Here is a 25,571-nt window from a genome sequence, read left to right as displayed (position 1 = left end):
AAAATTATATTACAAAATAATGTCTTTAAGTGTAAAACATTTGACGGAAATTATGCTAGTGTTCTCTTTTGTTTTCTTTTACCCGTGAAGAGTGGAGCAACCCCGGCTGAAAATAAGATGGTTCGGCCCAGAAGGATTGTTGCAATGCCTCTTGATGGGCAAACACTGAACACAGGATGGCTTGACGGCCCTGATACATTTGCTTTCTCTGCCATTTCTAGCACATTTTATCTATGAGTTTCCTCCGTCGTCGTATATATTTTTCTTCAGCAAATGTAGGAGACAGGAAAAACAAGCAAAACCACAACAAGTGCAACTGTCTCCCCTCATATTTCGAAAGGTTTGCCAACGGCTCTGCGACGCTGTGTTGTTTGCAGGGAACCAACTGCACCTTTTATCCGGAAACTTCATCTGGTTACGCTAATGAATAGACTTACCTGTATGCGTTGAAACTTAAATCTTACAGTAGGTGGTTTTAAGTTATCACAAATTACTTAAAAGTGCGTTAAAAGGATATTTTAACGCCAATGGTCAAGGTGTAATTACTTAACACTTGCAACATGGCTGCTGCGGGAACGGCAGTGAGAAAAGTTTGACACCGACGTGGGAGAAGTTTCATGTGAATGCTAGTTGGTACATGAGTTGTTGGCCAGATAATAAAGTCGTCAGCAGTCTCTTCCAGCCTGGCACCGCTTTCCCCGGACTTACAAACCAGTGGATGAACCGTGTGAGAGCCCCCTCCTCCTCTGTAGTCACCGCCGACAGTCACTGCAGTGGACTTTGTGGGGAAACTGGTGTCTTCTTCTCCATCGTAAGCTGTGGTGGCGTTAAAGGACTTGTCGTCAGGCAGCACGCTGTGTTTCGAGCTAAAATGCATTTTTCCATACCCGAAACGGAGGTTCGTTCGGGAGAAAATGGATCAACCTATGTGGTGAGCATGATCATTTGTGTTTTTGTTTTACCCGCTTTCCCTTATAGTTTGTGTTAAACGCTGGCTTCAGCCGGCCACAGGTCGGGCTAATGTCAATGCAGCACGAGTTTCTATGTTTACTGTCATACATGATTTGATAGCACGAGCAGCGATGTATCACCGTAGGGCATACAACTGCCTAATGCAATACAAATCCTCAGTTACACCACAAAATGCTAATTTGTTTTTCATAGGGATGCAGTCTAGACAGGTTAATAATCTTGATTTCGAGAATTAAAGCGTGAGGAAGTTGATTAAAAGTGTTTCTGACCTCCAGTGCATCCTGCCTAGACAAGGTATGGACTGAATGTGACTCTGTGAGGCCGTTGAAAGCATCACCAGAAATGTAACCCCTGGCCCTCATGATTCAACATTACATGTGGCATTGGACTTTATCTGGTAGATGTTGTAATGTGGCTGCAAAATGCTGCATTGTTATGATTTGTCTTAAGTTGGCACCAATTGTCATGTTGTCATTTACCGTCAAAGCCACCTGGAGATACTTGACTGTGGCCCAATCTCTGATTCCTCACCTCACAACAGAGTCCCTTTTGTTTTAAAGGTCTGAGTCAGCACTTAACTTCTGTCTGACATTTGCCACCATGATATCACAATCCTCCTTGCTATTTAGAGAAAAATACAGCCTACACTGCTTTAACTTTATTGTCAAGTCCCCCAACTAACAGTTAAATATAGTCTAATATAGCAGTCTTGACAGCACATCAAGAGCAGCAATAATTTGTGGCTCTGTCATCTTGCTTAATTGTTGTGCAGCAGACTCCCATAGCCTATGTGTTCATTTTCTTTGATTCTATTCTGTTTCTCATTGTCTTTTAAATGTTGTTTTATGCCCTATCTAAAGCACTTTGAATTGCCATTGTGTTTGAAAGGTGCTACGCCTTGCGTTGCCTTGACACATTGGCATACATGCTCTGCAGTGCTCAGAGAGGATAATTCATGGAGGGTGGTCAAGGACAGCTGTAGCAAAGCATCATAGACATAAACAAGCTTTTGTGGATGTTTTCCTCATAAACCATGAACACCAGTCACAGACAGAGTCAGGATACATTGTGCGAATGTGTGGCAGAGACAGTATTGTTTAAAAGATTTACTGACAACTCAGCACTGGTGTGTATGTGTGTGTGTGTATTAATATGCCTATAAACCAGACCTATCCATGAACACAAGTCATTACATTGCTAGGGAACAGCTTGGGTTCAAGTTTATTTCCTGTCAGTTACTGGTATGATATGAATAAACACTACAACAACAAATAATCTTGGATCATTTTAGAATATTAGGTCTATAGTTTAAAAAAAGATTTTGTATCTGCTGTTTTATAGAAGAGCGCAGCTACGCTCATATTCACCAGATGCTTTGAAACAACATCTGCAGCATCTGATTTCCATGTGACATCATACTGGCTGTTCTCAGTGTCACACACCTGCGAATGACTATTCTCCATCTTGACTCCATGTGCATAGAGGAAAAGCATTCTTGGAATAAGCTCATTAATATTTGAACATGTCAGTGTGTTCAGTGTCCCTGTTGCCTCAAGTACAAAATTAGCTTTGGATATAAACTTACTTTTTCTGTAAAATTAGTGAACACAGTGTTATATGTGCAGGAATTTGATTTTGATCTAATATAGTTTAATTACTAGCCAGACTACTCTTAATGTTGAAAGTCAATAAGTTTCTAAACTGAGCATTTCAGGTGCCATCTCTGGCTTGTTTCCACCTGGCTGAGCACATTTTTAGCCTGTACTGCAGTGGGAGTGACGGGTTTTCACCTCTTAGCTGGCAGTCCTATGACTGTCATTGTGACCTTCCTGTAACCAGCCCACAGGAAGGGACTTTGCTTGATTATAATGCTGAGAGATGAGCTGTGTACCTTGGAACCAGAAGGCCACAGAATCTGCCGAGTTTGCACAGAGCTTTTTAGAATAACAAGGGCTGCAGTTATCTTTTTGTTTTTTTATTAATATGGTGACATTCTTGTGCAAGCACAGACAAATCTTTATTTTTGAATGCTCACACGTCATCTAGTGTAGTAGATTTGTATCTTCCTCTCTGGTGACTCATTTACTTTGGATGAGGAACAGGTTAGGACTTAGACATGACCAAGTTCATCTGTTTCTGTTCATAGTTTTGCAAACCATGGAAGCCATAGTCAACAGCATGCCTTTATCAGCCTGCATCTGACAGTCAGCAACAACCATAAACTAAGAAATTCCTAAAATGTCTTCAAATAAGCTCTTATCTTAGAATTCCTCAGACTGAAATTGATTTCATCCTAAACATACGTCATATTATGTGAAAGGAAGGAGCGTAAATATGCACATCACATGTAGGTGTAGAGCTATTGGAAATAGGCAATGATAAAAAGAGCAATGTCTGGAAACTGACTCCAAACTACAAATTAATTTAAGTAAACAATGTTTCTATCCCAGTATACCAATCTTCGTCAGGTCAAAAACATTTAGACGACATTTTGATCCCAGTTGGATCTTCATCATGTCAAAATCATTTTGACCTGACGACGATCTGACTGAGTTCAAAATGTCCAGTATTTAAATACATTTTTGGTTTGGAGTTAGTGTGTAGAAAAGAGCAATAGATCATAGTGGTTATATTCAGGAATTTGTCCTGTTGAACTGTCCCTCAGTTGAACTGCTTGCAATTCACAAAAAATGTGGGGTTATTTTTTGTGTTCTCAAACAGAGCCAAGACATTCTGCATGCTCATTCTTCCTTCCTGCCTTGGTACTGCCTACATACACATCTTTCAGTTCATTCGTTGGCCTTCCTCTTCCCCTTTTACTTTGTTTTCTTATTGATTTGTAGTGTAGGTCAGCAATGACATGCGCAACTGCATGCAACAGTGTGGTCAGGAGTCTTCAAAACCTTTTTTGTGTTTTGACAGATGACCCACCATGTTGACAATACATATTCATTGAGACAGAAGGGGAAGGAGATTAAAGCACTGACAGTTTGTGCTTTGACACCCAAATGGGAAATCTCTTCAACAAACATAGAGAGCACTCTTCCTCTCATCCCTGGCCAGAGCTGTAGAGAGCCTGGTGGAAGCTGATATTTCTTAGCAAATGAAGGAGCAAGTATTATTGTCAGTAATAAAAATAGCATAATCATAATCATGAGTCAGTTTTTTCCATAAAAAATTTAGGTACTTGTGACAAGTAAGAGTAAGGAAAGGTGATCAATCATCCTGACAATGTTATATAATTATTTATTTTTTTAGGAAGTGACAGCAACTGCTGATTGTTTTTAACAATAATATTAACCAAACCTTTAGCAGGTTTTGACCATGCATTATCGTCAATAGATTCTGTGGTGGAAAATTTTCTGTGTCATGTTTTTGCCATTTTCTCTAAAAAATGAAGACAGTTTTAGTGTTCGAGTGGCAGGGTTGACTGGTAGTTAAACAGACTTGTGGTACCTTGTGAAAAATACTACATTCCTTTACAGTTCAAGTGTGCTGTTCTGTAAGTGAGCCTTTTCCTGAGGGCACAACTAAAGTATCACGTTGTTATTTTTGTGGTTTGGTATCATTTTCAACACTTAATGAGGCATCTGACATGAAAAATAGATTTACTTTCTGAGATTGGCTCTAATCATGATGACAAGCAGATATTTGGTTTGCTCATTCCAAATGGTGGTTTTGCGGAGGAGTATCCAGTGATATCTCCTTTTCTGACTGCCAAAACAAACAATGGGTGTCTCAGAGAAAGAATTAAAGATTCCCCTTGTGATCCTTGCTTTTGGTATTTGATAGCTTGTACACAATGCAAGGACAAGCTGTTTTGATTGGAAAATGTGCAGCAGGTTCTGTTTTCCCCTGGAAGTCAGAAGGGTTTGATTGAATCCAATTCACACTTCATTTGTTTAGCCCTCCTAATGAAAACAAAGAGTGAGGAAACAGTGGCGAGATAAGATGAGATGGGTGGAGATTGAGGTTGTTTTGAGGGCCATGAGTAGTGAAACTTATGTTCAAGGTACAGGATGTTAACTGTTATTGCTTCGCTGTTGTTCACAAGTTGTGGTTTTATTTCTGCACTGAATGTATAACCCATCACCTTAGGAAATGCATCTAAAGAAATTTCAGTCAGCTTTGGACTAATGAATTGAAAGGTATTTTATTTAAAGAACCTTGTATTCGAAGAGAGGTTATATTTATCTATGTTTCCTTATTTCTTTAATTTATATATTTTCATGTCACCTACAAGGTTTTCAGACAGATCGATACAAGCTTTTGATGATAGGTTTCTCTGCACTATGTCAGACCTTTACACAGTCTTTCTCCTCACGTTTACATTTGTCCCCACTCTTTCCCACAGGCCTACAACATCCACGTCAACGGTGTGCTGCACTGTCGGGTACGCTACAGTCAACTTCTTGGCCTCCATGAACAGGTAAGTCTTAAACCATCACAATATACCCATTGCTGTCAGTGTGCTTTGGACCAGAAGTGACTGGTCTGTATGGGAGGTGCACTGAAAGCTGTTTAAATGCCGCCACATCCACCCACTGTGACCTTTCGCTCGTCTTTGTATCATACGGTCGATACACCAGCCTCCCATCACTTTGAATCACGACCATGGTGGCTTGAAGTCTTGTGCTGTTATTCCTCCCAGAGTTCAAACTATTGCGTGTAAATAGGCAGTATTGTGGAGGAGGTTGGAGGGGGTAGGCAACATGGAAGGAATGTTCCTGGCCTTTCTTACACTTCACCTGCTGGGAAAAGGAACTTAATCTGAAAAAGAAATGTTGTTGGAAAGTGTTGAGTTGCTTGGTTTTAAGCATTTTTTGGTCTCTGCCGCAGTGAAGCTTTATCCAGAGCCCCAGCTATTTGTTAAACCTATTATTAGGCAATTAGTGTATTCAGCACCTACTTGTTTTTCTGTAGTGCTGCGATTAAAAATGAACTTACTTGTGAAAATGCTACATTTTTACTACTACATCAAATGATGTTGCAGAGGTAGATGCATTGTCTGTAAGAGATGGATTTATTTAGTCTTACAGAAGTGCCCAGTCTCCTGTTTTCACACATTAATAAATAAGCAAGCAAGGGCCAAACTTTGCTATCTCCATCCTCAAGTCTGTGTTATCCAGTCTGACAGTTGCAGTTGCCTGGCAACAGGGTGTGGGGAAGACACACTTGAATCTTTAAAAACCAACCCTGCAGGGCTTTCTGTGGCATACGCATGACCCCAAAACACTCCGGTGATTGCGGGACACACACTCTACCCAGTTATTGCTGAGAAAATTTTAATGTTAATTGTTTCTCTTGTTTTCTGTTCTATAAAGATTTCTAACAAGGTCACTCTTCTGCTAGATCCAGAGCTTGTTTAAAAACAATGGTAAATACAGGGCGAGTTTTGCCAAAAAGAAGTTGTGTGAGCTCATTTTTTCCCCCCGATTTTAGGGACTCTGATGCATCTGTAACCTGTGCTTAGTGTCTGTGGCTACGAGAGCTGATTTGTATGTGTAGCCAGTGCTGGCTCTGATGTATTGAAAATACCAAAGGGCAGTGTGCTGAGGTGAAAATCACCTCTCTTCCTCTAGTACCCACTGTGGCCAACCTTCACCATGCCATATGTGCAGGAGTGTTTTATAACGAGAAAGAAATGTCAGTGAATTCCTAATGATGCGTATGACTGCAGATGAAAATTAGTTTTAAGATAACTCTGGTATAATACATCAAATGGTAACATTTATGTTCAATATTGTACATGGTCCCTTTCCAAATAAAATAAATAATCAAATGTACAGCTTTGCCTGCACCAACATACAGGTTAAAATAAAAGCAAATTTGATGTGTGATTTTTAGATCTGTGAGGGCTTAGTTTAAGACTTCCATGGTTCAAAGTTACCATCCCTAAGATGATGGAAAATGGGAAGAAATGAGTCAAGAAGCTGGAAGACAAAGTAAACTTGGAATGACTAAACATTCAGGGTTCCAGATGTGTCTGTGTGTGTGTGTGTGTGTGTGTGTGTGTGTGTGTGTGTGTGTGTTATGCACAGAAACTCCGCTAGCTCGTCATTGAAACAGGGCTTAAAATAAACCTGTGATTCATCTCAAACAGCATGCATGTACCTCTTAGAAAAATGAATCCACAGCTCTTTAAGTTAAGAGACTGCTACTCTGTACTGTTAATTGCTTTAGGCATGAAATCACATATTTGATCAGAAATACAAGATGCAGCCTGCTAAACTGCAACCTCACCTAACAATTTGTGTTTTGTGCCAACAGATAAAGAAAGAATATGGCAGCAATGTGGTTCCTGCATTCCCTCCAAAGAAGATCTTCACTCTGACTCCTGCTGAGGTCGAACAGAGACGAGAACAGCTGGAGAAATACATGCAGGCTGGTGAGCTATTCATGCTGAATAGACTTTTTAAAGATGGCTTGTATTGCATTTCACTTCATTTCTGTCTGAATTTAAATTACAGCTATATTGTGGTTGTTTTTGTCAGTTTTTTAAATTAGATACTATTCTTCTCTGAACTGCAGTTCACATATCCCTGACAATTTATTTTCCTCTTTTAAGTATGGTGGTGGATATTTTTATTTTTTTTAACAAAACAAACTAAGACTTTGTTTTTGAAACAGTGTAACTTTGCAGCACAAACACAATTTCCTTGAAATGTTTGCTTTTCCACAACAATCAGAAGAATGAGTTGGCTTGGTCTCTGCAGGGAGTCCAGCCTTACACTGGTCTCTTCATGCCACATAAAAGCATAAAAGTGTTTCAGTAAAGAACTGATGATCTGAGCACAAAGTGAGCAGGGACACTGAGCCAAAGCCTCACTAGATAGTTATGCTGACACACCTGATGAACAAAATAAATCCCTAGTCAGGATTTCAGACCTGGTAGGGTATATTAAAAGTTTTATGGGTTTGGATCCTCTAGTGATGATGTGCCACCTCTAGGGATTTTTAAATAAATTCCATAAAGAATAATTCCTATTTTTGTGGTGTTTACCCCAGGAGAGACACACTAGTCATTTTTTTAGTAAACGTGCCTCATGGCAGTTTTGAAAGCTTTCTTTTGCAAGTCTTAAATCATGTTCAAGAACCTACTTGGAGTTTTATATCCCAATTCTGGAGGTTTTCAGCACATTGCCGAAATTTTGTAAACAGGTCAAGGGTGAACTTTCTGCGTACACACATGAATAAGTGGAGCTGGCAGCAATGCAGAGGGTTTGTTTTAATCCTTTCAAGCACTGGCAGTTACAGCAGAACAAGGAAGCGTTGTTCGAGTGTGTATTTGCTCATAGTCTGGGAGCATACGCTCACAGGGTGTTCTTGGCTACAAGTTCACTTGGTTACATCATGGCTTTTTTTCCATAGTTATGGAAAATGAACTGCCACAAACACAATCTGCTCTGACGCAGATGGTTCAGAACTTTGACATTTTGTCAAAGGGTTAGACTAATTTGTAAAAGGACAATAGTGTACAGGCTGACAAACACACACACACACACACACACACACACACACACACACACACACACACACTGTAGTGATACAGGGTTATCATGCAGATAATTAAATGCACTGCTCTGTAACTGAAAACTGCCTCAATAGAAAACCAAAGACATGAGCAAAAGCTGTTCATCTTGTCTCTTATTTACCAAATCTACATTATGATGAAACTGGTTTGTAATAATTTACAGTTAATTGAACCTATGCCAGATAACAAGTCAATGCATTTTTTTTACTGGCCTCCCTTCATAAAGTGCAGTTTTTTGCGTGTCTTGAAAGGTCAAACCCATTTCATAGGAACAAAATTAAATTGCGTGATAAGAGGAAAACTAAGAAGATTTGGGAAATGGCATCCAGTAAAAGACCCTTTACTAATTGCTGAGTTATCAAAAGGAAACATATCTCTTCATGACTTTCATTTCACTGAACAGTGAAATATGTCTCATTTTGTACTCATGTTGCCATTTCGTTTTCTCTAATTTCTCTCCCATTTTTTTTTTTTTCTTACAGTGCGTCAGGATCCCTTGCTTGGAGCCAGTGAGATGTTCAACAGCTTCTTAAGGAAAGCACAGCAGGTTGGTAGTGTTTTGTTTAATTTACTGTACCTGCATTAGGCTGTTGCGACCAACAAGGTCAACAGGCCTGTGAGGAGGCAGGGCGTGCTCCTTGAACCAAAAGGCTGATGCAGTAATTTCTGCCCGGCTAGTAATTACTTTTGGCAATGTGGTCGAGTGAGGTAGCTGTATTCTTACCGTTTGTCGCAGTTTGTGGCAGCATGTACTCTTATCTTGGGTTGTGTCATCTGTACTTGTAAGGTAGTTGGTTAGATGTGTCATATTAGGTTTGGCTTGCATGCAGGAACGTGTGAAATGATTTCGTCAGACATGAAACTGAGGTGAAAGCAACCTTTTGCCAAATATAGCAACATAGTTGCATCGTGTGTGGGAGCTGGATCCTTTTGAACCGTTATATCATGAAAAAAGCAAAAGTGAGCCACCTAATGATTCATCTCACTACATTTGACAAAAGGCTCTTTCGGCAGTACTAAAAATGCAAACATATTGTAGCTGAAGTGGATGACACTGTAAGAACTCAAACCCATGGTGTGTTGTTGCTGCCAAACAGAAAAGGCTATTTCAAACGGGTAGCGAGTCAATGACTTATTCAGACGAGGTAGCGAGGTTGATTCACCATCATTCAAGCTGTGACCTGTGTTGCCAGGAGGGCTGTAAATCCAATAATCTTCATGGACAGATTCATCCGTCTGCAGCCACGTCACACCCATTCTGCTTCTCCTCCTCTGTTTTCCTCTTTCATTAGAGTCTGTGTTCCCCCCCAGTGTACTGTGAGGACAGCAGGTGTAGTATAGGAGATGAGTTACCACCCGGTGTTGTGATTTAATCTGCACCTTTAGTGGAAGGGATGTACTTGGAGACCCCCCGCTGCGGGAACAAGGAAGATAAAAGATGATTTAGCAGAGGTGTTGAGAAACTGCCCGGGGACAGGAGAATTTAGGGTTATCCAGATCCAGATTTCATACTTCTTAATATCAGCTCAGAAGCTATTATTTAGAGTTTTGAAATATTCATAGGTTTTGGCTGTTCTTTACTCGTTATTCATTGATTTTGTGGGTTTTTGATCCATTGTCTGCCTTGTTCAGTTAAGGAATGAACAGAAACACAGCAGTACTAATGAATGCAGTTTCCTTCATGTCTGTGTGAGCTGAAAGTAGTGAAATAAATGGATGGATCTACTAGAGCTGCAACAATTATTGAATTAGCTGATTGACAGAAAATTTATCTGCAACAATTATGATAATCGCTTAATCGCTTTGACTCCTATTTTAAGAAATAATGCCAGTCTCAGGGACTACACCACAAGTTTGTGAATATAAAAGTTGTAATTGTGGATGGCTACACATTAATATGGCTGCTACTTTTGTTAAGGAATTTACAGTTAATTTATATTTCACATTAGGAGTTTCCATACTGCACTTTGGTTTTTGTCTGTGCTTATGATTTTGTTTTGCCTTAAATTAATCCTCAATGTCCTAATGCCTAATCTGTCTATGCCAATAAATTGTCAGACTTCATTTTATTTGTTGCATAAAAATAATCCTCATCAAGTAGCCTTGATTTTGTTTTTGTGTCTTCTCCATCTGACTCAAATCTTAACATATTATGTTGCTGAAATAAACTCACTTGGTGTGATTTTGTTGTTGATTAATAGGAATGTAAACACATAGCTTACCCATGAAGCTGAAGGAAAGCCTGTTATGTTTTGTGTTGTTGGTGCAGGAGACGCAGCAGATTCCCACAGAAGAAGTCTCTCTAGACATCTGCCTCTCCAACGGTCAGAAGGTTACAGTCAACATTCTGACCTCAGATCAGACGGAGGATGTCCTTGATGTAAGTGCCGAAGTGTGCTCTGTTAAAGAGTGCATAAACAGACTGTTTTCAACCTCTATTCACCGCAGCAGGTCTCAGAGCAGAGTATATCTCAATCACAACAGAGTTTCATGGTGTGTGTGTGTCTGTGTGTGTCTGTGTGTGTCTGTGTGTGTGTGTGTGTTTGCTTGACAACAATTGCACTCACATTTGTAGCATTTTTTGTTTGTTTGCAGTTAAATTACCAGAATTAAAAATGCAGGTCAAAGAAGAAATGGTAGTACTGAGCACCTATCAGCAAACATTGATTTTAACTCAGAGAAAGCCATTGTTCTGTGTGAGAATTTAACAGTCATGCTTTGTGCAGGACTTGGAAAGAGATGATATTTTTTTAGTATCCTTTTGATAAAAAGTTGTTGTTTTTTTTTAAATCAAGGTAGCTGCTTGGTTGAATTTCATTCTTCATGAATAAAAAAACAACTCAACATCAGCAATGTTATGTTTCATTATTCTGAAATGTTAGTTTGTTATATTTTGCAAACCAAAGGCTAATCCTGTTTAAGACTACAACACATTATTCTCTAAATCTTCCTCCATCTCAAATGTCACTTTAGAGTTGGTTGTATAATAGAGATGGTAAAGTGTGATTGCAGTTATATCCCAGTTTTTGATCATCTGGATATTCCAATCTTCTTCCATTTTTCCACTTCACACTGAGATATTTTTTTAACATATCCTATCTGTCTTGAAACACTTTCGTCTTCATTTCTCATAACTTAAAGAAAAATAAGTCACATGAAGGGATGAAATAATTGAATTTGATCGTGAAAATTAACTCTCCCTCTCTTTCTCGTCTTTCTGCAGGCAGTTGCAACAAAGCTTGACCTTCCCGATGACCTTGTTGGTTACTTCAGTCTCTTCCTTGTGCGTGAGGGTGTGGATGGAGGTTTAACATGTAAGTCTCAACACCAATTTCCTAAAGAATCAGAGGAATACACAGAATGAAAATATCTAATATGTCCCTGTCATTACTAATAGAAAGTATTGTCCCATTTATATGATTAATTAATGGGTAATAAAATGGCAGAGAGAGAGCAAATGTATCAGGGAAAGAAATCCATAATTCATTACTGCTGATTTTTTTTTGAGTCATCCTGGAATGTATTTTTAGGAATTTCTGAAAGGGCTTCAGTTTAACACTACAGCTGGAAACCATCAGATAACCAGTCTTGCTTATCAAGGCAAACTAAATGTGCAGTACACTTGGCGCTTTGATAAAATAATGTAAATTTAAACTGTTTATCAGGTTGGCCATTGACCTTTCTCAGAAGACAGACAAATCACAGAACTTAGAGGACAGATTAGTCTTACAAACAGAGAAACAAAAGGAACTAGGAGTTGGGAATTAAACTTAACGTTTGTTATGTTTCACTGACTGACTAACTTTCTGGGTAACCAAAGGGAATTATTTACTGTAATGTCATGCTTTTGATTTTAATTTTCTTTTACTCTAAATTCCCCACAATGAAGTGTAAAGAGTTGGCTCTGGCAACAGACCAGCAGCTCAGTTAATCTGTCTCACTGTTTGGAGACGTACTGTAGTTTAATTAATAAAGAAGAACTGCATTGCCCCATTAGAGCTGTATCTTGTATCTGAGTTCCTTCTGTATCTCTGGCGAGAATGCATAATTCATTTATTAGGTGCTCAGAAGCTCAGTGAGAGCCAGGGTCTGCATGTTTGTCAGCTGGTTCGTGCAAAACAGTTGCAGTGCAGTGTTAGAGTGATGTGAGGTTGCACACCAGGCTGGGTGCAGTGTTTTCAGGTTGAGAATGTGTTTGTCGTCTAAGCTCTATAATCTGACACTTGTGTTGGCTGCAAAATGGCATTGTATTCACAGGCCAACTTCTGATTAGTGAAGTCATTTTTCCAGAGAGACTGCAAGAGGAGTCTACCATTTCAGCAGACTAGCCAAATTAATTTGCTCTTTAAACATGCAAATTGGAAGATGCATACAAAAATACATAGTTTTGGGTAGGGGCAAATGTAATGGCAGATAAATGTTATGTCTGGAAAACATGTAATATTGTTTTCCCCATCTTCTGTATGTATATTGGACATATTTGTGCATGAATTAAACATTTTGTTAATTTGGTTATTTCCAACAACACTGTGCTAACGCAGTCCTTCACTGTTAATAAGTGCAGTTTTAAAAGTCAACATACAGGAGGAAGACAACATTAGATACATAAATAGATTTATTATTATTTTAATAGAATTGTAGTTAGTGCAAGTCTACTATATGCTGTATATTGTCGTGTATCGCTATGACAAGGTGCCTCATTGGAAGTGCATAGATGAGTGTTATAGTGAATCCATATATACATAGATATGTGCATATATGTAATATAAAGGTCACGTCACTATACACACGGTCTCAAAAGTGAGTCCTATTTGGTTGCATGTCATTTAGCTGTATTTGTTAACCCTTTAAATGTATGTAAATGCCCATTATATACCTCCAAAGCAGTTTGTTTTTGGCAGTGCAGTTCAGTTCGCCATGTTTTTGTGCTTGTTCCTCACTTTCCTAATTTAATAAACAGCTTTGCAGTTTTTCAGACCAGTTCCCCAGCAATTTAGGCACAGATCATTTGCTGTCCTTCAAGCTCTGATAGTTATTTCATGTTTCTTTGAAAACATATTTATTTAAATGTCGTAACAGCCTTTTGTAATTATCATTAAGTCACTTAAATGTTGAATTAATTTCTATCGTGCTCATGTTACTTTATCATGTATACCCCCTTAACTCTTGACACCAGCACTCAGAAGGCACTGACATATTTGTTTGTACTCACTTTTTTACTTAAATGCAATGGTGTGAATGCAAATCATAGTAGAACATTTGCATCTGCATTTGTTGTCACAAGGAATCCCACAGTGGCACAGGCACAGAGCTTTCCACATAAAGATGTTTCAGTTTTCCAATCCCTTTTTTCCATGTCGTCACAGCCCTGTCAGGTCAAATCCCCCCTCAGTCCCAAAGGTTCTTTTCTCTCGTCTTCCACCTGCCAAATGCTCCCCCAATCCTCATGCCAAATCCATTCCAGGCTAAAAATGCTTCCAGGTGAACTTGGAGGAATCTGTAAATATTGCAGGCATGTTGTATATTCTTGGCACAGTTTAAATCTGAAAATCTTAAGTGGTATGACAGAGAAGGGCCATGTGTCAAATATGACTCGGCTACTAGAATAAATCCGCCGCAGCAGGCCTCGGATCAAACAAAACTGGTGGGAGTATTGACATAACAGGATAGCTAGAAGAATTCAATTCCTCCTTAACAGGCAGTAAGTTTCCCAGTTTGTGTCTGTGTGTAAATCAATATATGCTGTAAAATATGCAACGACACGTCCAGAAGAACCAGTATGTGGTTTGAAATAGCAGCGCTGGTCTTCTTATCTGCATTTTATTTAGTTTGTTTGTTTATTTGCAGTTTCCCACTGACGATTTAGTCCACCTAAGAATGTTCCAAAACATTTTAAGCATTCAGTTTGTATCTGTTTTTTTATTCCTGCCGAGATTTCCAACATCAAAGTAACCAGCATGTTTATTCTTCTTTCCTGTACACAGCATCTCTGGCCATAAAGGAGTATACATACTAATCCAAACCTAATGGCAAACTAAAGCGCTGTTCAGTGATCGCATTTGTGGTGTTGTGCACATTTTATTGATGCCTGAAAGCAGCAGCATCCGCGAGCACCTGAGATCTCCTTAACTCTCCTTTGGGAACGGGCCGCAACAAAACAGCTGCAGATTAGGGACAAACGCACACACACACGTAGAGCCAGTTATCTTTTTTTCACTTTTGAATACTCATACCCTGCTGGGACCTGTCCAGATGGAGTTCTCCCATTCCTCATTGTTTGTTGTTACCATCATTATCCAAATGTCCTTGGGACTTAACTGGATCTGTGCTTCCTTCCTTCCTTCCTTCCTCTCTCTCTCACTCTCTCTCTCTCAGTTGTGCGGAAGCTGCAGGAGTTTGAGCTGCCTTATGTCTCCATTACCAGCTTGCGGAGCTCTGATTTTCACATACTCCTACGGAAAAGGTACCCACCACCTGCTCACATCATGACTTTGAATTTCACCATGTCCTTCACAAAGAGCCCTCCTCCACATGTAATTATAGCTGTGATTCATTATCCAGAGTATTTATGTGTTTTTTATCTAATCCTGTAAAGAAAGTCAGATATTTCTGTTTTGGTAAGCAGTACATAAACTACATCTGCTGTACTTGGTGTAATTTGATTTAAGTCTACCAGTAAGGCACTCTGCATTCTGGGTGTTGCTCCTTTCATTCCTTATCTGCAGTGAAGCACTTGCTCTTAATGTGTCAGAACGGCGGCTAGCCTAACCACGGGCTGCTTATCCGACTTCACCATCTTCTACAAAGTGGCAGTTAATTTGGAAAAGAGACCTGAGTCATTTGTTTTTCAATTTATTTTGCCAAGGGCAATAGTTATCCTGGTGGTGCATTTGACTGTCACGGCAGAAAAGTCAGAGATTAGACAGGGACATGAATCTGATGTTGATGCAGCACAGCGTTGGACAATAAACTGACCAAATTATATCCTTGCGACCTAAAATTATTCCTATAGCAATTTTCATTTACTGTCTATAAACTGACAGTAGCCTTCAACATCCAGAAATTTAACCAACCAATAAGCTAACAGCCCAGTATCTTTAACTGGTCCAATTTAACAGGACAAAAAGGACTGCTATTTAGTTATAGCATCTTCAGCTATGGCCAGAATTATGTATGACTGAGAACTGGATAGCCTGGAATCCGACAGGTCATTTACTCTCATTATATTAAACTTCAATAACAGCTTAGAGTTCTTTCAGATAAGACGTTATGTTAGAAGACTTGACAGAGATAGCTTGACAGCTTCAAGAGAAATAAACAGCCCCATAAAATTTAACCACCAGGTCTCTGCTGTAGTTTCTTAACAAAATATGAACATTAGAAAATTCACAAAGGCTGTTGTGAAGGTGGTTGGCACTGGAGGGAAGAGGGTGGGTGGCTCCACCAAAACATGGGGACTGTCTAAAACTAAAAGCCTTGTTTTTTACACACCAAGCATCCCCAGCTACAGGAAACTGAGTACAAAACAGTAACCAATAGTGTATCCTTAAACTTTACTGCCCATCAATATTTCCTTTGGCTTTACAGAAAAATCCTCTAGTTCTGGTCTATTTATGGTTCATTTAACATTTTTGAAAACAGTTTAAGTTACAGATAAAATTGCCTGTTATGAGAGGGAACAGGGTCAGGGTTGCTTGTGCTAGTAAATGAGCATCTGTCACCAATAGCTGCATGTCACAAAAAAATCTTCTTGGGTGGGCCACCCAAACAAATTGTATGCATGGAAAATACTGATGTTGCTTCCCCATCAAGCTAGTTAGTGACTGCTCCCTCCTTCAACATAACATTTTTTTTTAACTTCTTCATGTGTCTGTTCTTTCGTCACCCTGCCTCCCACTGACTGAGGTACACAGGATGTTTACTTTCTTTTTGCCTCAAGGAAAGTCTTAGTCCTCCTGACCTAGTTTCTCTGTGGAGTGTAGAGCAGCAAGGGAAGAATGAATGTAGAACTAACAAGTGGACGTGGAAGAAAAACAGACCCCCAGTGTATGTGATCCAGGTGAAGGATCAGATCAAAACGAATCGAAAAGCTCTCTTTGGATAAAACTGCAACCTAAAACTGGAGAAAATTTTGTTATGTAATAGGAATAGTATTGGAGGTTTTTGTAGGTCAGCAGCAATATGCGCTTTTTATTTATGATGCAAAAGTGTGGCTAATTGACATTTTTAATCTGTATATAAGAGAATTCAAAACAAAGACCATATGTGTCAGCAGGGGCTTTTAGTGCACTTCTAATTGAAACTAAAGCAGCGAAATCAAAGCACCTTCCTTCCCTCCTCCTTTCACTGCCTCTTAATCTTCTTCTCCCTTGTTACCTGCTTTGAATTGCTGATGTGATCAGGCAGCATGCTTCACATCTGCTTGAACAACTTCTCCGTCCACTAACAGCCCTTGTGTCTTGCAATTACAACATGTTAAATTTCAGGCCTGTAGTAGAGTGGCAAAAATCTCATTGCATTCATGTCTTGCAACAAAGAGCAAAAGCAGATAAAAAATGCAGTGCTCTTCTAACTCAGACAATAATACCAGTGTCAGTTAGATAAAGACATTTCACAGGGGCTAAGAGAAAAATACACTTGGAAGTGAAGTATCTTAAATCAAGCACTGAGTGAAAAATGTGGCCCATATCATTTTTTCTCAACTAAGACTGATCGATTTGCCAGTCATAATCTTTTCTAGTCTTTCTTTACTCTTATTTATTTTATTTTTTGGTAATCAGATTTGGATTTTTCATATGTAATCCCATATCTGATCCCTCATATGTAATCCAGATCTGTTCCCTCTGAATTTATTCATTTTTTTAACGTCATGCCCCACTCCTCAAGGCTGCCTCCGGCACCCACGCATCTCTATGCACAGAAGTACCAGAAATGGCCTCTAATACAGCTATAGTGCTGCCTTTGAAACTTTGTACCGTCTCACTCACACCCCCTTCAGCAGACCAACTGTCCTTCAACCTCTACAGGAAGTAACCCTTGAGATGAATGCTTACACTGCTATGTCATTGACATTGTGTTAAGGAACTTAGCCTATAACTCACTCTAACTTCACAGATTTGACAAAGTGTCAATTCACGTGTCTATTTAACATAATGGTATTGAAGTTGATTGTACATTGGTTAAGGCAGTTTCTCAAGCTTTTTCCCAAAGAAAACCATGTATCTCCTAATGTGGTAATTTAGATTCTTTTAGATAAACTGAAGGATTAAATGTTCCCCTTTATGAGTTGAGACAATTCTAATACTTCTTAAACTAAATGAACCATTTAAAGACAATTATCTGAAACATGCATTGTCACATGATGAAAACAGACCTTTTTCTATTACCTGATGAAAAGTTTTTTTTTTTTTTTTTAGATGCATTGTTTTCACAGGACAGCAATGCTCTGTAGTGTTGCTTGGGACAGAGTCATTGGGTATTATATACTTAGTGGCAAATAGCCAAATATGATGGTATTTTTATGGAGTGTATTTCAGGAGTCTCTTCAAGTCATTCAAACAAATTGTCAATTGTAACTGTGCCACTTTATTAAATCTATTTTATGTTTGGATATAGACTGACTGTGCCTTTTTCTTTTTGCAGTTACTGGGACATGGCATATGATAGTGATGTCATGGACAACAGAGTTGGCCTGAATTTGCTGTACGCCCAGGTAAGAGGTTTCATTACTTAGGTAAACCAGACACTGTCGTTTATTTTCAGCTGCAACAGTGGTCTTAAAAGTACCTTAAAATAAAATGAAATTCCCCTTGAGATGTGGAACAGAAAATACAAATTAGACGTGCTTGTGTTTGTTTGCATCTGTTGTGTTTATTGAGCCTGCCTGGTGCCAGCATCAAGGAAACTAAATCAAGCGCTGCTTCATCCCTGGGCTTCCAAATGCTTTTGTCCATCCCCTGGGCCCCTCCATTATCTGATAGTGTTGTCAGCTTGTTTTGACTTTGCAACACCTTGACTCCTGTACCTCTTTGTGTTCCTCCATGATCCTATTAGTAGCGGATTCCCTATGCTGCGACAACTGTGATCTGTTGTATTAGGCATTTTTGGGGCTGCAAGTTTGATTAAAATCTGGAACTGCTGAGTGTTGCCTCTTGTGTAGCAGAGAGGTTTGAAAAAGGAAATGAAAGAAAAATAAACAGTGTTTGCAAGCATGTGCATTTGTGCATGTTTCTGTGTAATTATTTGCTGACCTGCACTGTTTACATGAAAGGCTTAGGGTGTGATTTCTCCCACAGGAAACACAAAAACCTGCCCTTTTTTTGGTTCATCTGTACAGAAAGATGAACTTCACTTCTTCTTTTTGCTTCACCAGACAGTGTCCGACATTGAGCGAGGCTGGATACTCGTCAACAAAGACCAGCACAGGCAGCTCAAATCACTGCAGGAAAAAGGCTCCAAGAAAGAAGTAAGCAAGGGCATCTCTTCTAGATGATTCTCCTTCTACAGTGCTTCACTTGAATCCAGCTGATACTTGGAAATGTCTCTGTTCAAGGATAATTCTGTAGACCAGAGAGAATTCTGCCTCTAGTGCATTCTGTGGTGCAATTAGCCTAGTTTTTTCCCATGATATGAATTTTTAATTACACCAATCCAGTAGAGAATTCAAACTTCTTTTCTCCGGGGATTTGACAAAAAAAATAAAAAATTTTAGATGACTTACTTTTCAGAAAAAATCTGTATTATGCTTTTTTCCCCCCAGTTCATCCATCTAGGTCAGACTCTCAAATATTATGGCTATATCAAGTTTGACCCTTGTATCACCGACTTCCCTGAGAAGGGCTGCCAAGTCATCGTCAGTGCCGGCAACAACGAGCTCAACTTCCATGTTAAGCTGCCCAACGAACAGATGAAGGAGGGAAGCTTCAAGGTCACACGCATGAGGTGTTGGCGAGTCACGTCTTGTGTAAGTGGAATTGTGTGTGTGTGTGTGTGTGTGAGAGAGAGAGAGAGAGAGAATTCACCTTCATCCATGCCTGTATCTCCAAAGCTCTGAAATAATCAAATTGGAATCCCTTCATATTATCAGGAGACTATGAGCTGGCAGAGTAGAGATGCAGCAGCTTTGGCTGGAGTCCGTCTCAAACCAACAAAGGCTCCTCCTGTACTTCCAAAGTCACCTGTTTACAAACCTCCTCTCACCACTGCACCAGAAACAAATGTCTTTAGTCTTGCCAAGCATTAGTTTTTACACCTACTCCTCGCTAAAAGTGCTGACCTCCACACTATCTGTCTTCATCTGTCCAATTACCCAAACACGCAGCCCACACAAGGATAGTGTTGTATTGATCCACCAGCCTCACACATAAAGCAGCATTCTTTCATTGAACTGATGATTGTCCATTGGTGAGAAGGGAATCTGATGTCATGCAGTACGAGGAAGCACCTACACAGCCTACTCTGTATACATAAAATAAAACCTCAAAAACTTTCAGGGAAAGGAAAGAGCGTAAAGGTGCTGTTTCACACAACAAAGGCCATATGTTTAACGCATGAGGCTACTGTTTAGACTGTCACCTAGTCACTGAATTGATCAGCATGCTGTCAGGATCTGTCACACTCAGCTCAGCAGATGACCTACTCACCGTAGGTTCGTTTCACAGTAAAGCGTGTTGCATTGTCGCTGGGAAAAAAAAGAAAATATTTCCTTTTTTTTTAAATATATTTTTCTGCAAATGTTCAATGGCTCAGTCAGTCACAGTCAGCTGGGCATTTGTGGAAAAAAAAAAAAAAAAAGATCAGTTTACTCATTATGGGGAATACTACTTAGTCTGCTTTATAATGTCCTCTGTGGTTATGAAGGAGCTCTCTAAAGTCAGAGAAAATAACCCTGATGATGTTATTTCAGTTTGGGCTTGCAACTTTAAATTTTTAACAGAAAGTCAGTGTTACATACTAGTGGTTTGGGTTTTGAAAGAAGCGTGCATTTAGGAGAAGAGAAGAGAAGATTCAGTTGCATTATGGGAAATGTAGTACCCAGTGGTTTTGGAGCTTGACCCATACTGGAGACTTAAGTCAGGATTTCTCTGCTTCTGCTGCACAGATTTTGACTATTTGTATTTTAATATGTCTATAAGTCCCCCAACTTTATGGAAGTGCAATACTAAATCACTGGAGTACCACTTTAAAGAGGTAATTTTTCAAATTGTCAGACTAAATTTAACTCCCTGGTTGCAGCTTTATTTTTGTTCATTTGAAACCGTAGCTGACAAGAAATCCAGAACTAATTCCTTGTCTAAAGAATAAAAAATCTCCATAATTGTCACCCAGCAACAGCATAAATTCAAACCATCATGCACCACACAGTTGATCTGCCTTGAATCTGCATTTTCTTCTCCTTCCCCCAATCAGTCGTCTTGAAGAGACACAGCTCAACAATCTATTTTCACTTCTGTAAATAGCTGAGAAAAGCATTACATGCAGCTCTACCCACATCATTTCAGCTAGCATTTGAAAGATGAACATTTATAGACGCAAGACCTCATTTAAATGGAGATATGGAAAACAGTTCGCTTTTGCATTGCATTAGTGTTCAAGCAGCACAGTCATTATGTGTATCAGAGAAGCTTTTATGATTCTCCAAAAGTTCATTTGCACCGAGATGTGGACACATGGCAACACATCTAAAATTAAAATGCATCTTGGCTCGTCTGATTACAGACTGAGTCCCCACGCTGTCCAGCAGGGTGGTTAATTCCTGAGCTCATTCTCAGAGGTCAAAGTCATCTTAATGAGCCCTTTCCTTTCCAACAAACTATTCACAACATCTCATTTGGTGCAGCGCTGCAACCCCCCTCGTAGTCAAATCTCAAAATGCATCTGGAAGAACACGTACAAACAGTCAGCATGTGTGTGTGTGTGTGTGTGTGTGTGTGTGTGTGTGTGTGTGTGTGTGTGTCAGTCAGACCTTTGTTTTTGTTTGTATTTCGTCTTTATGTTTTCTTTGTGTATGTGGTTACCATGGGAGGTACAACTAGTTTCTCGCCCAGAGGAAATTGTCTCAGTGAAGAGCACAGGCTCCATAAATGAGGAATGAGGACTCGTCTCCAGAGAGCTGTGAAGTGTTAACGGCATTTGAAATTCTGTATTTGTACATATTTCTTTCTTTCTTTTCCTTGCACCTGTGTTAATCTTTTAGCATGCGTCTTCTTAAGATTTGGCTGCCTGTCATTGGTGATGCAGCAGATCAAGAATAGCAGCTTAACAGGAAGAGATGCAGGATAGGAAATGTGATTTAGCTGCTTACATGGTGTAGAATAACAAGTTTATCCTCTACTTAAGAATGCAAGTTGGATATTGGTTAAGAAATATGGACATCTGTTTCTTTTTCATGTACTTTAAACACAAGAAAACAAACTTAACTTGAATGCTGAAGGGGAGAAAAGTCCACAATAGATTAAACAAATCATGTTGTTGTTGGTGATAACAGTTCCGACAGTTGTGGTGTATTGTACATTTAGAAGATGATAATGATGATACCTGCCGAAAACACCAAGTCATAACTCTCCGCTTTTCTGTCGGACTCTGCAGCAAGTCCCTATAGCCAACGGCACCACCAATCCCTGCAGCTCGTCCAAATGCGAGGTCAAACTGGAGCTGGCCTTCGAGTATCTGATGAGCAAGGACCGCCTCCAGTGGGTCACCATCACCAGTCAACAGGTAACAAGTCGCTGATGGGTTCAATACGGGGGCTACAAGCATTAAATTGCTGTGATTATTACGATCCGAACATTTTGTTTCCACAATTCTTGTTCACTCAAACGACTCCAGTATGTATTTTCAAATTATCTAATGAAATATGTTAAGTAAAACTGCACTTAATATTGTTCAGTATTCCAGATTTGATTGACTTTCAGTCTGTGATTTCAGGCTATCATGATGAGTATCTGCCTTCAGTCTATGGTGGACGAATTAATGGTGAAGAAGTCAGGCGGCAGCATAAAAAAGGTTTGTTTTAAGAAAAATCAAATACTTCATAACTGCTAGAACAACAAAATCAACAAAATGACCACATCCTTTTGAATGTGTTTACATGTACTACTCAGATATGCAGAGGATGTTTAACTCAGCTTTGTCTACATTATAAATACACACATTATAGCATCTTACAGCATCTTTTTGAACATTAATTGGTTTTCTATAACTACTTGGTTTTTCATTTGGTGATTCTAGAGGTAATAGGTCATTGGTTTGCTGTGCTGAAATCACAACACATGTAAATGTAAAGCAAACACCTAATTTACGGGATTCCTTCTTAATAATATGTATTCGTCACTTCGACCTGCTCTATAGAACAAGTGCAATGAGATAACTTCTGTTATGAATTGGGATATATAAATAAAATTGAATGGAATTGAACTTCTGCTGTCCTCTGTCACCTTCTAGATGCTGAGGAAACGACACAATGGCTCCATCCACCGGCCAGACAGTCAGCAAGCTGTGAAATCTCCCCCTCTACTGGTGAGAAATGGGATAGTGTGCCCTAAATTTGAATTTGATTTGGGCTTTGTGTAGATGTCAGGCGCAGGATAATTTGACTCTGCATGTTGTTTTGGCTGCAGGACTCCCCTGACCCGAACCGTGAACAAATCGTCAAACTCTCAGTGAGTATATTTTTGACTTTTTTCCCTTCTGTTGTTGTGAAGTATAGTACTTCTAAAATAATTTGTGTTAAAAAAAATAGTGAAACATGAAGCTGAATGATGGGGGTCAGATAATGTATTCCCAGAACCTTAAACATATTCTAATAAATCAATGTCAGTCCAGTGTTAAGTATACTATTGATTATTCCATTTAGACCAAGCTAAGCTCGGTGTCCCTCCGAGGTATCAGCGCCTCCAACTCAGCAAATGATATCAGCGGCAACGATTTCCATGGCAACTATGCTTTCGAGGGAATTGGGGATGATGACCTGTAACCGCCGATTCGCCCTCCTCCCCCCTTCATTCCACTGTCGGCGACTGGGACAACAAAGATTACAAGCTGAGCTGAGCCGAGCGGACCACACACAGGTGTCCGATTCTGCGATTCTTCTTCCTGGAGAAATTGCTGCCTTAAGTTCTCATTTAATCTTTGACAGTGTCCTTTCTTTTACACTCTTAAAGCTCATCTTGATTTGGATTTTAGTTACAATCATCATATTCAATTGAAACAACACCTATGTTATTAAACCTGTGGCAGCATACAGTAAATAGCATGTCAGGCTACAGGTACTCAAATAGGGAGGCTTTCTGTATGTTACTGTTTGACAAATTCCTACTTCAGTTTCATTCACATGGATTTTGGATTACTGTTTCATCGACAGTATATGTGAAGTTATAATGCAGTTAAATTCATGAGGTACAAAGTAAATTAATATATTCTAAACTACATGAAGAAAACCTGTTAGATCTTGGATTCTTCCCTCGGTGGCTGCATGTTCCTTCCCAACCAGAGAGCCAAATGTTCAGTTAGACCTGGCACTAGTGATAATACAGCAGAACAGGACATGGATAGTTCTCGAAATGACCCAGAGTCCAGTGAATGTGTTGAAATTGATCTCAAAACTGATGTAGACTATTCAGAGCAACTGCTTACTTATATGGACGATCAATGTTTGGCTTGGCTATATACCAAAATGTCACGTTTTTATACTGTTAGTGGTCCTCTGTGTGTCATGCTCCTCATGTGCCAAGTCAGTAAATATCTTAGCAAGATATTAGTGGTGTTTTCAGCTTACATTTGAGGCACAGTCACTCATAATACCATCTGAAATAGTCTGATGCCTTAACTTTTACTTTTTTGCCTTCATTCACCAAGATATTGGTTGAAACCTAAAATAAACGTTAGTGTCAGCCGGCATTATGTAGAGTCTTGCAGAACTTGATAGATGGTTAATTTGGCCGAGCTGCTTGCACTTGCTGAACCCATCATTTTGCACAGTATATTACAGGTGGAGATGAATGTTTGAGTGGAAGCTTGAGCATGACTTTAAACATTGTTTCCAAGGGGCTCTGTAAATCCATCTTTGATTTTTTTTTTTTTTTTTTACCTTTTTTTTAAAGGTTTCTGATAATGCCAAATTATAGTTTACTAAAGCATTTTGCACAAAATAAACATAAAAATTATGACAATGTCACTTTTTATATTATGTACATGCAATTAAGTATTCTGAACATTTACTAATATCTTTATCATCAATAGCTTATTGTAATCAAATAGATCAAATGTAATCTAAGCTGTATAGAACAAAAGGTTTAAATGGACTAACATTTATCATTGTTTACATAATGTTTAGAGGACTTTATTAGTTAAAATGTAAAGTGTTTACAAATTTTGCATCTGATTTTCTTTGTCTTGTTCTTTTTGGGCGAGTGATGGCGTTGTGGGGTGCATTCTTTGGGGCTTCAGTTCATTTTAATTTGTATGTACATTGTGCCAATCATCTCAGAGGATTTAGTTGAAAAGGTGCTTTGGTGAAGTGGCTAATGTGATCACAATTGCTGGAGTGAACCAGGTTCGTGGAGAGCAGGCAACAAAATGAACATATCCCGCTGTTTTTTAAAACATGTCATTCCATTTTTATTGCTGTTAGCATCTGTTAATCTGCATCTTAGCGTGTTTTGAAGCCTCTAAATGTAAATTAATGCAAACCTATCAACAGCTTTACTCTCACTAGCAGCCAGAACTGTACACTAAATGTTCTCAATATAAATGTCTTGTTCTTTAAGTGCTTCTTCTGTCTTCAGTTGCATTTACAGTAAGGGGGATGTGGACACCATTAATTTTTATTTTCTCTATTCCTGTCAATACCAAGTGTGTGGAAGCTGCAAGCTCCTGGATGTTAATAAATGTGTAGGTGCCAAATTACACTTCAAAAGTGCATTTATCATCAGCATCACTTGAAAATGTCAAATTTCATGAAGATTGTATTGACTTGATTCATTCCACTACTTTTCATCTTGATTTTAGTGGTAAGGTCAGTGACAACTGTCATGATGCTCAAATAAACTCTGAAATTAGGTGATTT

At 39.1% G+C, this 25,571-nt stretch overlaps 1 protein-coding gene and 1 long non-coding RNA gene across 3 annotated transcripts; one reads left to right on the top strand and one right to left on the bottom strand.

Moving 5' to 3' along the window:
• The first annotated feature begins 128 nt into the window (after nucleotides 1-128).
• snx17 (sorting nexin 17) lies at nucleotides 129-25,568 on the top strand. 2 transcript variants are annotated; one of them, XM_044168064.1, is made up of 16 exons: nucleotides 129-465; nucleotides 673-931; nucleotides 5,327-5,401; nucleotides 7,243-7,360; nucleotides 8,989-9,053; nucleotides 10,776-10,886; nucleotides 11,730-11,820; nucleotides 14,882-14,969; nucleotides 18,149-18,218; nucleotides 18,879-18,971; nucleotides 19,266-19,469; nucleotides 22,094-22,222; nucleotides 22,433-22,510; nucleotides 22,949-23,023; nucleotides 23,125-23,166; nucleotides 23,361-25,568. In XM_044168064.1, exons 2-16 carry the CDS (start codon nucleotides 719-721, stop codon nucleotides 23,478-23,480), a joined length of 1,572 nt encoding a protein of 523 aa, XP_044023999.1. In that variant the 5' UTR covers nucleotides 129-465; nucleotides 673-718; the 3' UTR covers nucleotides 23,481-25,568. The 2 variants fall into 2 exon arrangements, with proteins under 2 accessions (XP_044023999.1, XP_044023998.1); XM_044168063.1 differs by having other exon boundaries at nucleotides 129-931.
• Nucleotides 9,478-14,733, bottom strand: LOC122862614. The gene is made up of 3 exons (XR_006374816.1): nucleotides 13,719-14,733; nucleotides 10,729-10,905; nucleotides 9,478-9,920 (listed from the first exon to the last, which is right to left on the bottom strand). It is a non-coding gene; the product is annotated as an uncharacterized LOC122862614 (long non-coding RNA).
• Nucleotides 25,569-25,571: the final 3 nt, after the last annotated feature.

The sequence above is a fragment of the Siniperca chuatsi genome, linkage group LG16 (assembly GCF_020085105.1).
Source record: "Siniperca chuatsi isolate FFG_IHB_CAS linkage group LG16, ASM2008510v1, whole genome shotgun sequence".
NCBI classification, from domain to species: domain Eukaryota; kingdom Metazoa; phylum Chordata; class Actinopteri; order Centrarchiformes; family Sinipercidae; genus Siniperca; species Siniperca chuatsi.
This window is presented reverse-complemented; position numbering and strand designations above follow the sequence as displayed.